The sequence below is a fragment of the Pseudoliparis swirei genome, chromosome 4 (assembly GCF_029220125.1).
Source record: "Pseudoliparis swirei isolate HS2019 ecotype Mariana Trench chromosome 4, NWPU_hadal_v1, whole genome shotgun sequence".
Lineage (NCBI taxonomy): Eukaryota > Metazoa > Chordata > Actinopteri > Perciformes > Liparidae > Pseudoliparis > Pseudoliparis swirei.
This window is the reverse complement of record NC_079391.1, coordinates 5,890,863-5,905,792: the sequence shown is the minus strand read 5'-3', so window position 1 is coordinate 5,905,792 and position 14,930 is coordinate 5,890,863. Positions and strand designations below refer to the sequence as shown.

Below are 14,930 nucleotides of genomic sequence, written 5' to 3'. Positions count from 1 at the left end.
AACGGAGAATATACTTGTTATGCACAAAAAATGGCTCTTGTCAGTGTTTTTATATTAAGAACAAACATGCAGTAAATGCATTTTATGTTGGAATTTGTTTTGGGAGAGTCAATTACGTTGTACTGTTGAGTAAACCATTAAATTAGATTAATAGCAATGCATTATATTTTATAAACGTGTATATAAAAACGTAATCTGTAAAGTAACGAGGAACTATGGCTGTTGCATAAATTGAGTAAAACAGTTCCCTTCTATAAATGTAATGAGTATAACTATCGAATGGAAATACTCTAGCAAAGTACCTTTAGAATGTTACACATACAGTGAATGTACTTACCGGTAGTCACTTCCCTTTTCAAGTAGTAAACTAGAATGGGCACTCGGTAGAGCGCATACCTTCGCATATCACAAGATTGGGCATTGAATTATGAACATGTTGGCATGAGTTGCATGCCAATTGGATAAAAATTGACCGCGCTATGGTAAAAAGAAGATGTTGACCTTTTCATGACCTTTGACCTGATTGATCCCAAAATCTAATCAAATGGTCCCCGGATAATAACCAATCATCCCACCAAATGTCATGCGATTCGGTTTAATACTTTTTTACTTATGCGAATAACACGCATACAAATAAATAAATACACGGCGATCAAAACATTACCTTCCGCATTTTCAATGCCAAGGTAATAAGTAACCGACTGACAGATTATATGAAATAATAATGATCTCATGCTAAATATTGTGTTTATTTCAACAGACTATGATGCATTTGTATCAAACATACTCCTGGCTATATTTTCAAATATTGCATTGACATATAGATCCCCATAAATGATGCAGTGCCATTGAGTAAGTGCAAGCCCTGTATAAAGTATGTGTTCATCTCTACAGGGAGGTCAGAAATGAAATCATGACGATGGTGCAGCTGCACTTGATGTGACAGGAGCCCTTCTAATCTATTTTGATTGGCTTTACTTTATGCAAGCTGCGGGTAGATTTCCCAATGGGCAGCGATGCATTCGCATGTGCAACAACCACAAGCAGAAACTATAAATGAATATACAAGTATTGTGTACGAGGTTTGAGCCAATGTGTTATTGTTATTGTAACGAAGCACTAGCTCAACCACAGACTTATTTTGTCACGAGCAATGTCGACCAACAAAACTTTACTAGATAAATGCATCTATGTTTCCGCTCAGGAGGACCTGCACAATTGTGATTGGACAATGCATCCATAATGAATTCGCGATACGTTATTTCTCGGAAAAAGGTGTATCCGCTCTGCAAGGGTCAAAAGGTCACCAATAGTGCACCGGGTGAGGATTGTTCCCAAAAAGATAATGTAGATGTTCAGTTCATCTCATATGTCGAACTATAATTTGAACAAATGAAGTAAAACAGCTGAGAATCAGTTCTCATCTATTTTCTTTTTTTTCATGATTGTTTTCTACACACACACATGCGCACCTCCACCAGTCTGCGGGAATTTGAAAATTAATTTCCAGGGCTGACAGCTCTGCCCACGTGGAGCTGGAAGGCTAACTGTTCTTCTCGCTCCCCATCGTGTTTGTCCTTAATGAAGCAGGATTGATAACCCGCCAGCGAGGAAACGCGGCTCACCTCATCAGCGACCAGCCGAGGGAGGGACGCCCTCCAATAAATAGTGCAGTAAACACACAATTAAGGGCCCGCGTGTCACCGCTCCGTTATTACATCCTACCAATTAAGCATCGGGGGTACAACTCCTCATTTGTACCGCTTTGCGCCTGTAATCAGTAATTTAGTAATGATGTGCTGAGTCTCAGCTGCAGACGCCATAACCAGTGAGAGGGGTGAACGTGGGTGGTGCTGGTGGTGGAGCGTCATGTTTTCTTGCCTTTTTCAATAGACAAATAAGTTGGAAGTATGTGAAAAAACAATTTATAAGATGATCTAAAACTTCTCTGAGTTAACAGTACATCTTTTAAATCACTTATTAACCCTCCTGTTGCCTTAGGGTCAATTTGACCCCATTCAATGTTTAACCCTCCTGTTACCTTTATATTTACTATCATATTTTACCCTCGGGGTCAATTTGACCCCAGCAATTAAAACGTCCAGAAAATTATTAGAATTAATATTGTTTTCCAAGTTTAAGTGTGAGGTACTTTATGTTTGTTTGTTGACTACCTAAATAGCCCTTTAAATATATAAAAAAGTTGATATTTCTTAAATGTTTGACACAGTGAAAAACAGCCTGGGGTCAAATTGACCCCAAAGAACACCGACATTAAACATTGAATGGGGTCAAATTGACCCGAAAGGTAACAGGAGGGTTCAAACCTATTTTATAGAACATTTTTAAAGTAATCTTGTCCTTTTATGCCGTTATTTGATTCCCCTAATTTAGTTTGTTGTTTTATTTGTATCTTACCATTCTATTTGTTTTTCCTTGATTCTCTGTCGAGCGCTTTGTAGACTCTGTTTTTAAAGGTGCTGTATGAATAAAGTTATTATTATTATCATTAAACAGGTGGTCTGCTAAATAGGCCAACAAAGGCAAGCAGAGCTAGCGTGCTAATCTACTGTAATATTGATCATGTTTAGAGCTCCAGGCCTTTATTTCATCAGGCTAAACCTCGAGAGCCCTTGGGCTGAAAGATGAATGCAAAGAGTCGGGCCAGAGCGCGTGAGCGTGCTTTTATGATCCCTTTCCAGCATCATGTCTCGAAAACAAAGAAATGTGCATGTTCTCTAAAGACGAGCCGCAACAATCTCCCGAAGTTCCCATCGATGGATGTGGACGTGCCAGAGTTGGCTTGTGTGTCGCGTCTGAATGTTTATGTTTGACTGCCATCTAGTGTGAAAGATTAGCAAGGGCATGACTGATGCTTATACTTGAACGCAATTTTGACTTTCGAAGCCTTTTTTGGGTATATAATAAGCACATTGGCATTATGGTACTTTTGAAGGATCTCTCGGCTTTGTATTTTCATGTTACTAAAAAAGCAAAGAGGCAGATGGACTCCATCCACCCAGCTCTAATGTACTTTGAGGATTCTACATGTGTGTGTGTGTGTGTGAGGATCATGAATATGTATAAGGGACCCGTTAGAACTGGACCCTTGGATAAACTGGTCAACCCATAAGAACCGCTTTTTCTTGGGTTTGATACTGACACATTATCTTTTCTGTCTTGATCCATTCGTGGCCATCATGTATTCCCAAGGACATGATGGGACATATCAGAAAGCTAATGCTGTGAGTAGAATAACATTTATTTTAAAGTATATGTTGGTAGTCCGACCACTGCAACCCCCCCCCCCCCCCCCTGATCCCAATCCTATTAAGTATACCTTTGGGATGAACTCTACTGCAATACCCAAAGAAACACCCATCCGTTCACCCTTTAAGAAATTGCATTGATAACTGCATGATCCGCTTTAACACCGGGACACGAAAGTGTTCCCAAGTAAGTAAAGTTTCTTTTCACTAACGCTGATGGCATTTAATAGCCGAAGAAGTACCCCCCCTCCCAAAAAAAAAAATGGTGAAAAAAGGCTTTTATTATTCTCAAGGGATTACATTTTTTTTTTATATCATGGGCCATCAATGTGATTTATGGAAAATAATGCCACTCCAGGCCCCGCTGGGCGCCGTGTGCGACGCCGTCCTCTATCTTACTCTCACCAAATTGCTGTAATGCTTCCACTGCCTCCACCGGCTCCATTCATCACGCACAGTATCGCTGTCAGAGTCTTATTGACTGTAACCGCGTGATTCAGTAGATCTACCTTTTGAAGATATGGGCAAAATAGGAAGGTACTATTGTTCTTCCTCTTCGTATTAAAGTATTAAATAGGTATCTGCTTTTCATCTGAATGCTTCTGCAAAAACAAACGACTTTTGATTGACTTTTATGGAATGTAATTATGTTTTTATTTAGTTGTTTACACTTCCTTGAAGAAAAATTGTAAAAATATCAACTGGAAAAATTCTTCAAATGGAATTAATATACAGTATTCTTTCCCATATTTCCCATTTGAACTGCCTACCTACATTTGAATAATAGTAACTTCTACACTGGATATTAGTAAAAAAAAGTATTAAAATATGTATAATTTGTATATAATTGATCAAGCATATACATAGATTTTCAAAAGCGGTGACATCTGCATTAGTGACCATCTGTGTCTCGATGAGTTAGGATCTCCCTTTTTGTGCAAGATTCTGGGGTTATGTTCACAAAATGCCGCCTGGAAAGTGTTTTTGCTGCAAAAAAATCATTTAATAAACTAATCTTGTCTTTATCTCTCCACTTTGTAGCAAACAGAGCCCACGGGAATACAACCACACATTTAACTGACTGTCATCGGGGACATGGATGAATTATCAGACAAGCATGGAAAGATATCCATAAAAAATATATACAATATAAATCAGTTAAGTACCAGAATCCCAGTTAAAAAATAGATAAGCAGATGAAAACCACTGAGATGTTTCTGAATTCATAAATAATAATGCATCAGGGACATTTCTACCAAATAACATGTCTTGGATCTTGCTAATTACAAGTCGTTGATGGAAGAAAAGCTGCCAGGTAATACAATCATAAGTGTGTTGCTTTGGGGAGTGCTTCATGGGCAACCAGCTGCATTTTGCCACTTAATTAATTATTACCTATACACTGTGTATGTATTATGTTTTTCTTTACTGTTCTCCTCTTAAATAAGTCTGTTCCCTCCCGAGGGGCATTGGAACCATCCAGAGGGGTTTCACCCGGCAGAACGGCATTCTGGGGGAACGCAACGTGACGCATGTGACCCTGCAGCTGCTCCTCGGCACAAACGTAGGTTTAAGATGCACAACTGGTGGACTGACTGGTGGACTGACTGGTGGTCTGACTGGTGGTCTGACTGGTGGACTGACTGGTGGTCTGACTGGTGGACTGACTGGTGGACTGACTGGTGGACTGACTGGTGGTCTGACTGGTGGACTGACTGGTGGTCTGACTGGTGGTCTGACTGGTGGACTGACTGGTGGTCTGACTGGTGGTCTGACTGGTGGACTGACTGGTGGTCTGACTGGTGGTCTGACTGGTGGTCTGACTGGTGGTCTGACTGGTGGACTGACTGGTGAATAAGTTACGAGTAAGTTTTAGTCTAACACTAACGTGTCGGGTTAAGTGAGTCGTGTCATTTAATAGACTTTGCACACAATTAAATGTGTCTTTTACACATTAATAAACCATAAATAACACTTTAAACCACGCAAAAAGGGATTTAAAAAATCCATTATTGTCACGATACATCAGCCGACGAATAAAACCTATAAAACCCACGAGACTATAACTTCGTTCATAGGTTTCCATAATAATTTGGTCCATCTGCAGCAGAGATAAGTCGAAGTGAGGCTAACCCTTAAGTGGAGGAGATCGAGCTGACCGACACTTAGAAAGGGAAAGAGCACATTAAAGTACCTGAATCGGTCAAAGAATGACATTCATGACATCTGCAATATATTATAACTTCTTCTTTATAATAGAATTATGTATTTATATATCCAACGTCCCCTCAAGTGAATGTGTACTAACTAATTACGTTAGCCATTGGGATAAATAGATTAAATGCATTAAATGCTAAATAGATTACAATTTAATCTATTTAGCATTTAATCATTAAATGCATTAAATGTTAAATAGATTAAAGGCATTAAAAGCTCTAAAAAGAACCATCATCGTAAGTTTGTGTGATTAAAAAAATAAAATAATGATTTATGATGTCCCTCTTTGAAGTGGAGGAGTGGGAGTTGTGTCGTCATGGATGCTAACCTCGTGTATATGAGAAGGTTTTCTTGTTTGTGACGTCTACTCTGTGCAAAAAGACAGTTTGGAATTATTCCAGATTAAAGACTCATCTCCTGATATGGTAGTAAAACATTATTGCAGAAGCATTTCCCAAACATCAAAGCTTGTTATTGCCTCTGTTGTTGAGGATTGAACCTGCAAAGTGACCATCGGGGTTCAGATGTGATGGCTGTTGTTGACTTCATACAGTGGGAACGGAAAGCATTCAGACCCCTTTTAAAATGTTCACTCTTTGTTTCATTGCAGCCATTTGCTAAAATCAAAAAAGTTCATTTTATTTCTCATAAATGTTCCCTCAGCACCCCATCTTGACAGAAAAAAACAGAAATGTAGAATTTTTTACAAATGTATTAAAAAAGAAAAACTGAAATATCTGATGGTCATAAGAATTCAGACCCTTTGCTGTGACGCTCATATTGAACTCACACGCTGTCCCTTTCTTCTGATCCTCCTTGAGATGGTCTACTCCTTCATTGGAGTCCAGCTGTGTTTAAATAAAGTGATTAGGAAAGGCACACACCTGTCTCTATAAGACTAAGACCTTACAGCTCATGAAGTTCAAGAGATCCTCTCATCGTCCCTCTTAATCTATTCATAAATCTAGCCCGTTTCTCCCCTTTATATTTCAGACAATGATTAAGGATCGTCTTTAAATATACGATTTCAACAATAATTCTCACAAGGTTCTCAGTTTCTGTGGAGAGGTGATAGAGAGACATAGATATGTCAACCATCCCATAAAAAGCTCTGATGATGCAAATGGAGCGTTTCACTGAGTTTTGTTTCACGTAGAATACTTTTTTTTTCCCGCCGCATGCAGATTAGCTCGTATTGCCACAACAATAACCAGATGTTGATGTTTCCCTCCGAAATATCTAACATTCAAATCGACAGACGTTTCATTCCACTGCAGGGCTACGAGCTAGGAAGTGAGCCCAATAATCATACATCAAACTCACTGCAGATATATTAGATATTATTACTCTTTGAAGGACACAATGTTTGGTTTTCACAAACAAATTACAACTTTGCCTCAGAGGGCTTTAAAATCTGTAAGACACCTGTCCCAGGACCTCAGATCAGGAAAAACAGCGAAGATTTAGTGCCCTATTATAGATTAAAATAACACTATTTTGAAGAGTTTGTCTTTAAAACTGTTTACTCTTTAAAAATCAAGTGTTTTAAAATATTTTAAGACACAGTCACCATCAGCAAATTTTCTTTTTCGAGCCAATGCATCTTTTAATGCATTTATTCTATTTAGCCCAATGGCTATAACGCACTTAGTTAGTTCATGTTCACTCGAAGGGACGTTTGACATATAAATACATAATTCTATTATCAAGTAAGAATAAGTTTTAATATATTGTAGATGTCATGAATGTCATTACTGGACTGTGTCGAGACTTGATTTATGACTCGGGTACTTTGATGTGCTTTAAAATAATAATAACTTTTAAATAAACTAAAGTAATGTGCTCTTTCTCTTTCTGAGTGTGCGTCACAGCTCGATCTCCTCCACTTAAGGCACAGGGGTCAAACACAAGGCCCGCGGGCCGAATCCGGCCCACCACGTCATTTAACGTGGCCCCTGACGGCTTGAAAGACACGCGATCACCTTTTCTTCAAGAAATTTAAGAAAAATATCTTATGCTTTTATTTTGAAGGTTTCAAATGAAATGGATTTATGTTATAATATTAGAGAAATGTTGTAATGCACACTATTTCTACACTCAAATAAACAATAATAAAATGCAAAGAGAGTTATTACCTTCGCATTGAAAATGCCGGAAGGTTATGTTTTGATCGCCGTGTATTTATTTATTTATTTGTATGCGTGTTATTCGCAAAACTCAAAAAGTATTGAACCGAATCGCATGAAATTTGGTGGGATGATTGTTTATTATCCGGGGACCAGTTGATTAGATTTTGGGATCGATCGGGTCAAAGGTCAAGGTCAAAGGTCATGAACAGGTCAAATCTTCTTGAATCACATGGAATTTGGTGGGATGATTGGTTATTATCCGGGGACCATTTGATTAGATTTTGGGATCAATCGGGTCAAAGGTCAAGGTCAAGGTCATGGAAAGGTCAACATCTTTTTTTTACCATAGCACGATACATTTTTGTCCAATTGGCATGCAACTAATGCCAAAATGTTCATAATTCAATGCCCAATCTTGTGATATGCGAAGGTATGCGCTCTACCGAGTGCCCGTTCTAGTTTTACAATGTGTTCGGGTGTAGTTTATACACTGTTTCAGTTCCACCGGCCCTTTAAGAGGCAGCCATGATGCTGATGTGGCCCACCGTGAAAATTAGTTCGACACCCCTGACTTAAGGGTTAGCCTCACTTCGACTTATCTCTGCTGCAGATGGACCAAATTATTATGGAAACCTATAAATTAATAAGTGAAAGTATCGTGGGGGTATTAGGTTTTTATTCTTTGTTTGATGTATTGTGGCAATAATAGATTTTTGAAATCCCTTTTTGTGGTTTAGTGTTATTTATGGATTATTAATGTGAAAAGACACAATTGAATCGTATGAAAAGTCTATTAAATGACCCGACTGATTACCTTAAATTAAGCACTTTAAACATTAACGGCAATCAACTTACTTTTAGAAAAATTTATGTAATTAAAATGTAATTATAATCAATTTTCTTTTTTTCCTCAAGGATCACGCAAGAGACCAAAAGGCAATAAATAATAAAGTTGCAGATTACCTATACTTGTTTCTATTGTCAACTAATCTCATGAGCAAGACCGCAAGCTAAACAATGAATTGTCCTAACAAGTGTTATCTGTGCAGCCGAAGCCTGACGCGTTGTATTGTTCTTCTGAAGCTCTATTGTTGTCCAAACACGATCAAAAAGACATCGCGGAGCCTCACTGCTGCACGGTGACACGTCTCTTCAGAGGCCAACGAACACCGGCACGTATGCATTCACCATTGTGCTTCAATTACTCTTCGCACAATTCACCTGCAGCTGAAAATAGTCAGACAAATTAGGATTAGGATTTTTTAAATTCTATCTACAGTATCCAGGTGAATTACATAATTCAAGTCCAGTTGTGGGACTTTGTTGCATCTCATTCCTCACTGAAGATACAAAACACTGCATGATAGTGGAAACAAAGGGTTTGCATGATTCAATATGAACAGGGCTTAAGACTGAGCTACAAACTAACTAGCCTTCTCCTTTAAGGGTTAGGTAGGTAACTTTTTTTTAAAGTAAATCTGAATTTACGGCGGAGATCAAAGATTCAAATAAATGTCCTTTCAGGGATTAAATCCCTTCTTCAACTGAGATTAGAGCCATTGTTGTGAAATAAGAAGAAAATAGAAAGCCTTTGTGGTTCCCTCTATGTGTGTGTGTGTGTGTGTGTGTATATGTGTGTGTATATATATATACACACACACATATATACACACACACACAAACATATATTTAAAAAATAAGATAATTAAAAACACAAAGCGCTGATGACTGCAGAATATTATGAAACACTTTACCCCATTGTAATAATATAATAGTATATAAATATATATATATATACAAAAAATAAGAACTACAATAAAAATACACGAAGCGCTGATGACTGCAGAATTCCAAGATGGCGTCAACAAAATCGCCAAACTCAAGGCTTCAAAATTAGTTGACAAACCAATGGATGACGTCACGAAAGAATAAGGCTAAAAGATTGTCATACGCCAAAAGAATACATGTATGTAACTAATGTAAAGCAATACACACGTATTAGTTATTTGTACAGCACCCTGGAGAACGAGAGCACTGCGGATGTGGAGGGGCGTCACCACGCGCACGCGCACACAGCCAAGAAGAGGAGGTTCCTCAGTGCGCAGTAGAAACTAATAAAGCGAACCAAACGTGCTGTTTTTTATAAATATCATAACATTTGGAGTTTGTTAAATCACACGAGTTTGTATTGGTTTCATAACAAAATATAATAGAATTATAATGTGTTCAAATAAAGGGTTTACCAAAGTAAAACTACATACACAAACATCACGAGCGCTAGTAGTTTTCAACTAAACTAAGCCGTATTTTTTTTAAATGTTATAAACCCCTTGGTTAACAAAGATCGCACACATGTTGCTTTCGCTTCCTCCTTCCTGCGAGGAGTCGGTTGGCCCGCGCGGTCACGTGACACATCTGTCAGGAGACAGCATGGCGGACATGCATGTGGAGCCTCAAAACAAGTTGCACCGACTGTCCAGCTAACCCCGCCCGCGAGAAGCATCCGATACCCCGCGCGTGCAGCCGGGACCCCCGCGGTGCCCCGAACCGACAGCAGCATGGACGAGAACAAACTTCAGTTCCCGTCTCTGCCCGCGACCAAGGAGGACCTTCCGGTGAGTGTGGGAGCTAACCGCAGCTAACGCGGCTAGCTAGTTTAGCATTACATTTCGGCTGGGCAGTTCTACGGTGGCGGGTTTATTGAGAGAAGGGAAGGTGCGACACATGAAAGTGTATCGGTGAAACACACCGGGGTCTTTTTCGGTCACGTCGACGTGTCTTCTTCTTAGCTTAACGCTCCCCGTGCAACGCTCGTGCGTTAGCCACGTAACTGAGGTCACGTTGTACACACAGTCGGGCAACTTTGTCGGCAACTGTCACGTCACCAACGCAACTCCGTCCCGTTTCTAACTTGTTTTTTTAAATTCCAGGACTGGGCTTATCCGATGAGACGGGAAATGCAGGTATGTGAGCTGTGAGGCTCTCCAGGCGGCCGTCTCCCCGACACGTTATATAGCAGTTATCTATAATTATCTATAATGTCTCTTTTCTCTACCGACAGTGACGTCACTCAATTCCAGTCGCGCGCATAAGACGAGTCCGTGTAAACTAAACACGAGTTGTCTATTTGAGGGTGTGGCCATTTGTGTTCATCAACTCCTCGTGGCCAAGATGAATATTATTGCTGCGACGAGAATATCTTGTTTAAAATGCTGCAGTCCAAAAGTAAAGAGTCACAAAATAAGTTACTGGAGATGGTATTTGACACGATGACTTGAGTTTTGTGACATGAAGCATCGCGGTGGCGCACAGAAAGATGGATGCTTTAAACACACACGCGATCGTTATGCGAGTTAAATTATTTGTGTGATATTTTTGCTTTAACATATTCCTAAAATTAAATTATTGTCGATTTCAACTATCTCATAAAGCAATAATTGTGAGTACCAGTATTTAGAGGCTCGCATTACACATATTGCATGTCAGATTAATGCACCATCTGTCTCTCTTGATCCAGGCCCACTTAGGTTGTGGATCTTGAATCTAATAATATAAGACTCGCATATAGTGGTAGTAAGACATCATGAAGCTTTGTGTTTATATGGAGTGAATAAACACATCGTAGGGTTGAGAAATGCTCGCTGCTTGTGTTGTTAGTGACGTCCATCTTTTCTATTTTCAGGAGATTTTACCGGGACTGTTTTTAGGTCCCTACTCTGCTGCAATGAAAAGCAAGGTACGTTTTTAGAGCTCAACCTCGGGTACTTGGAGACGAGCGAGGAGAAACTAAAAAAAAAATTCTCCCACACTGCATCTCTTCTTTTTTTTGTCCAGCTGCCAATCCTTGAGAGACAGGGCGTCACGCACGTTGTGTGTGTGCGCCAAGACATCGAAGCCAATTTTATCAAACCGAATTTTGCTCATACGTTTAGGTAAGTGAGAAATTGCACGATTCCTCGACTTGATGTGAATTTGCTCATCAATAAACTAATGTTGTGTCTTTGCAGATATCTTGTGTTAGATATTGCTGACAATCCAGTCGAAAATATCATCAGATTTTTCCCTTCAGTGAGTAGAAATATGGGCTTTTTACTTCCTCCTTTTGCAAGTTAAGGTGCGGCGCTTTCGTGTTTGCCTGATCGACTGTCATTCATTGTCCTCCTAACAGACTAAAGAGTTTATTGATGGCTGCTTAGCAACAGGAGGTAAGGATGCAGCAGTTAGTCAAGTGTCGGGGCGGTGGGGGAGGGGAGACGTCTTTATCAACCATCTTTGGTCTTCATATAGGAAAAGTCCTGGTTCATGGTAATGCAGGGATATCAAGAAGGTGAGTTTTGTTTTTGTTATATAAATTCATTATGATTTATCCAATTCCACATGCATTCCATCTCATTTTGCACATGTCCTCTGCATACAACTATACATGGATGTTTCCTCAATTAAAAGCTGTCTTTATTTATTCTTTCAGTGCTGCCTTAGTGATCGCATACCTTATGGAAACATTTGGGATGAAATATAGGTTAGTGTTTTGTTTGTTTTCTCGCATTTAAAATGATGGCTTTTTATTTTATATCCTTAGAATACAAGTCTAAATGACTTCAGAGCATTCAGATGCACATTCCACTGTTTCTGTAGTAGTATGTGATAACAATGTACGACTCACAAACACCTCAAGTGCCTTCTTTCGTCATTAGGTCAAATAAGCTGTCTAATAGTGTGCCGGTATAATAAAGAAACATAGTGAAGGCCGCACGGGGAATGAAAATGGCATGTGCCAAATGCCGGGAACATATTTGCTGTGGCAGGTTAAACCATTGGAGAAATATATATTTTTTGAAATTCCTAAATTGAAAATAGTCATGAATGAAGTTTAAATGACATATTTAATATTTCTACCGACTTGGTGTACAATTCTAAAGTGTTCGACAAAGATTTCAGAGGAAGACAAATATAACTGACACGTAGAAATGTTCAGTGACCCTGAAGCAACATAACTGGTATAATAATTAAATAAAAAGGTAAAATAAAAGCACAGCCATTTCCACATTTGCCTCCAACCGGGTGTTGTTGGTGTTGTACGTTGTCGTCTTTCGTGGGATGCGTCAGCGTTTCTGTGGTTGTAACGTTGTTCTCCGTTTGCTCTGCAGAGACGCGTTCAACCACGTCCAGGAGAGGAGGTTCTGCATCAACCCCAATGTGGGCTTTGTGCATCAGCTACAGGTGCGTCCGTCTACTTTCAGACAAAGGCTTCAAATTTCCGATTAATCACCAAGTGATCGACGACAGGGCACTCCTTTATGCCTATAAATAAATGCACTGCCGACTTGTTTCTAGCTCCTCCCCCTTTTTACACGGTTGGGAGTCGTCAGGCTTCTAGCAGGATGTTCTGAGTCATCTGCTCCTGGCGTTTCCATTATGCAAATATGTTAGAATTAGTTGTGTTCTTTTAAGTCATGACCGACATGTGTTTGTGCTTTTTCTTCATATTGGTTGTGATTTTAAATATCATTTTAAAAGTGGAAATACTGCATCCATCATGTGCCAGATTATTCTTTTTATAAAAGATCGGAGGCAAAATATCAAGACGGCTTCTGCCGCCTGTTGAGTGACTAACACACCTCACTCATTATTTCAATAATACAGAGGACTGTACTCTATGTTTGTTTCCTAGGAATATGAAGCGATCTACCTCGCCAAACTGACCATTAAAATGATGTCACCGATGCAGTTGGGCAGGTCGTTTTCCTTACAAGCTGGAATGCCAGGTATGTGTGCACCGCTTAGCCACGCCTCTCTGCTCGATGTCTTACGTGTCCCAGCCAGACTCGTTCCAGAGATGCAGGAATGTAGCGATGGCGTGCATGGGGTAGCATTAGTTGTATATGTTAAGTGTGACTCACCAGATGGATGACATCATTCATCAACCAGCGTGTAGTGACGGTGCTCTAGAGGCGTTGCACAGCGCTACGATTTCACAAAAGAGCCGATTCATTGAATTTACCCTGTTCATATTTTTTAATGCATTTTGTGGACCATAGTTCTCTTTACAAGACGTAAACAGACGATGACGTTCAAACACTCGCCTCAAATTTATTTATTTTTTTAAACCTATTTTTTGAAAGGTGGTGATTTCTCCGATCACAGAATATGAAGTGTTCCAAAGTTTGATACGTTCTTTATTCCAGGGTGAAGTTTACAGTTGTTTAACCAGGTGTGTGTGTGTCTGCAGTACGTTCCGTTATTCTTTTTCATCTCCCCATTTCTATCGCAGGAAGCCGTAAACGCAGCCTGGAGGAGGATGAGGACTTCGGGGCGATGCAGGTCACAGCAGCACAGAACGGATGAGCTTTATTTACACGGAGCTGTGTGGCCGCAGTGCACTCACATATTTTTTTTCCACATTTTTAATGGGATTAAAAATGTAAATATTTGAACTTTTTCTAAAGGGGAAGTGACTGGGGTGGGAGGGGAGGGGGACGACTCGTGTCTGAGACATGGAGTACTGAAGGGGATCGGGCCAATTTGATAACTCCTTCTCTTTTGTTCTTGAGCTGTATGCACTGATGGGAGATTTTTTGCAGTTTTATAGTATTTAAAGCATTTTGCAGCGGGACAGTATTGCAATAATGCACTTTCGATACTTGAATTTGTGTAGATGACCAGAACGGGGCAGTCGGCAAAAGGGAAAGTAGCTGAGACGTCGCCCAGTGGAGGACATGAGAAGAGGAATAGCTAACGCCTTTATTTTGGGAGTAAGAGTGGACTAATATCAGGCTTAATGTGGGATAGTAAGGAACGGGGGAGAATAACAACTCACTGCTTAATAAAATCAAGTCAGACTAAGTCCTGTTCTGCTGCTGCTTTATTTATTTTATCACAACGATGCTTTTCTCCTCCACTTTGCTTTTCAAATTGTACTTTTTATTATTTCAGTAAACCGTTCTCAGGACCTTGATGTGAATTTCAGGAACATTTTGGTTCTTTTCTTAAACACCAACATGCATTCTTAGTTCACACAGCAGAATGAAACGTAGATCAAGTTTCATTAGAATTAATGTAAGCGTTGGTCAGGAATACCAACATCCTGACTAGCAGAGCGAAATCCAGTTCTTCTGATGTTTTCAGGGGCGCTGCAGCCGGTCCTCGCTGACATGCGGGGAAGGAAGGGTTCATCACAGGTCACAGTCAGACAGGTAGTCTTCAACCTGAGCTGCACGTCTTTAGAATGTGGGAGGAAGCCGGAGAACCCGAAGGGACCCCAAACATCTCACAGGACCGCCCGGTACCGGGAATCGAACCCGCTGTGAGGTGACGG

General features: G+C 39.9%; 1 protein-coding gene across 1 annotated transcript; it reads left to right on the top strand.

Annotated features, from left to right (window-relative positions):
- Window positions 1-10,027: 10,027 nt before the first annotated feature.
- On the top strand, window positions 10,028-14,458 carry styx (serine/threonine/tyrosine interacting protein). Its single transcript, XM_056413130.1, has 11 exons — window positions 10,028-10,230; window positions 10,546-10,578; window positions 11,298-11,351; window positions 11,450-11,547; window positions 11,623-11,683; window positions 11,784-11,820; window positions 11,903-11,942; window positions 12,084-12,134; window positions 12,763-12,835; window positions 13,287-13,380; window positions 13,887-14,458. Exons 1-11 carry the CDS (start codon window positions 10,174-10,176, stop codon window positions 13,958-13,960), a joined length of 672 nt encoding a protein of 223 aa, XP_056269105.1. The 5' UTR covers window positions 10,028-10,173; the 3' UTR covers window positions 13,961-14,458.
- Window positions 14,459-14,930: the final 472 nt, after the last annotated feature.

Excerpts from the sequence above, each read along its gene's own strand:
- styx (XM_056413130.1), top strand. The coding sequence starts at position 10,174 with ATGGACGAGAACAAACTTCAGTTCCCGTCTCTGCCCGCGACCAAGGAG. Across the intron at positions 11,684-11,783 it reads TCATCAGATTTTTCCCTTCA|ACTAAAGAGTTTATTGATGG; the intron begins GTGAGTAGAAAT and ends TCCTCCTAACAG. Across the intron at positions 12,135-12,762 it reads ACATTTGGGATGAAATATAG|AGACGCGTTCAACCACGTCC; the intron begins GTTAGTGTTTTG and ends TTTGCTCTGCAG.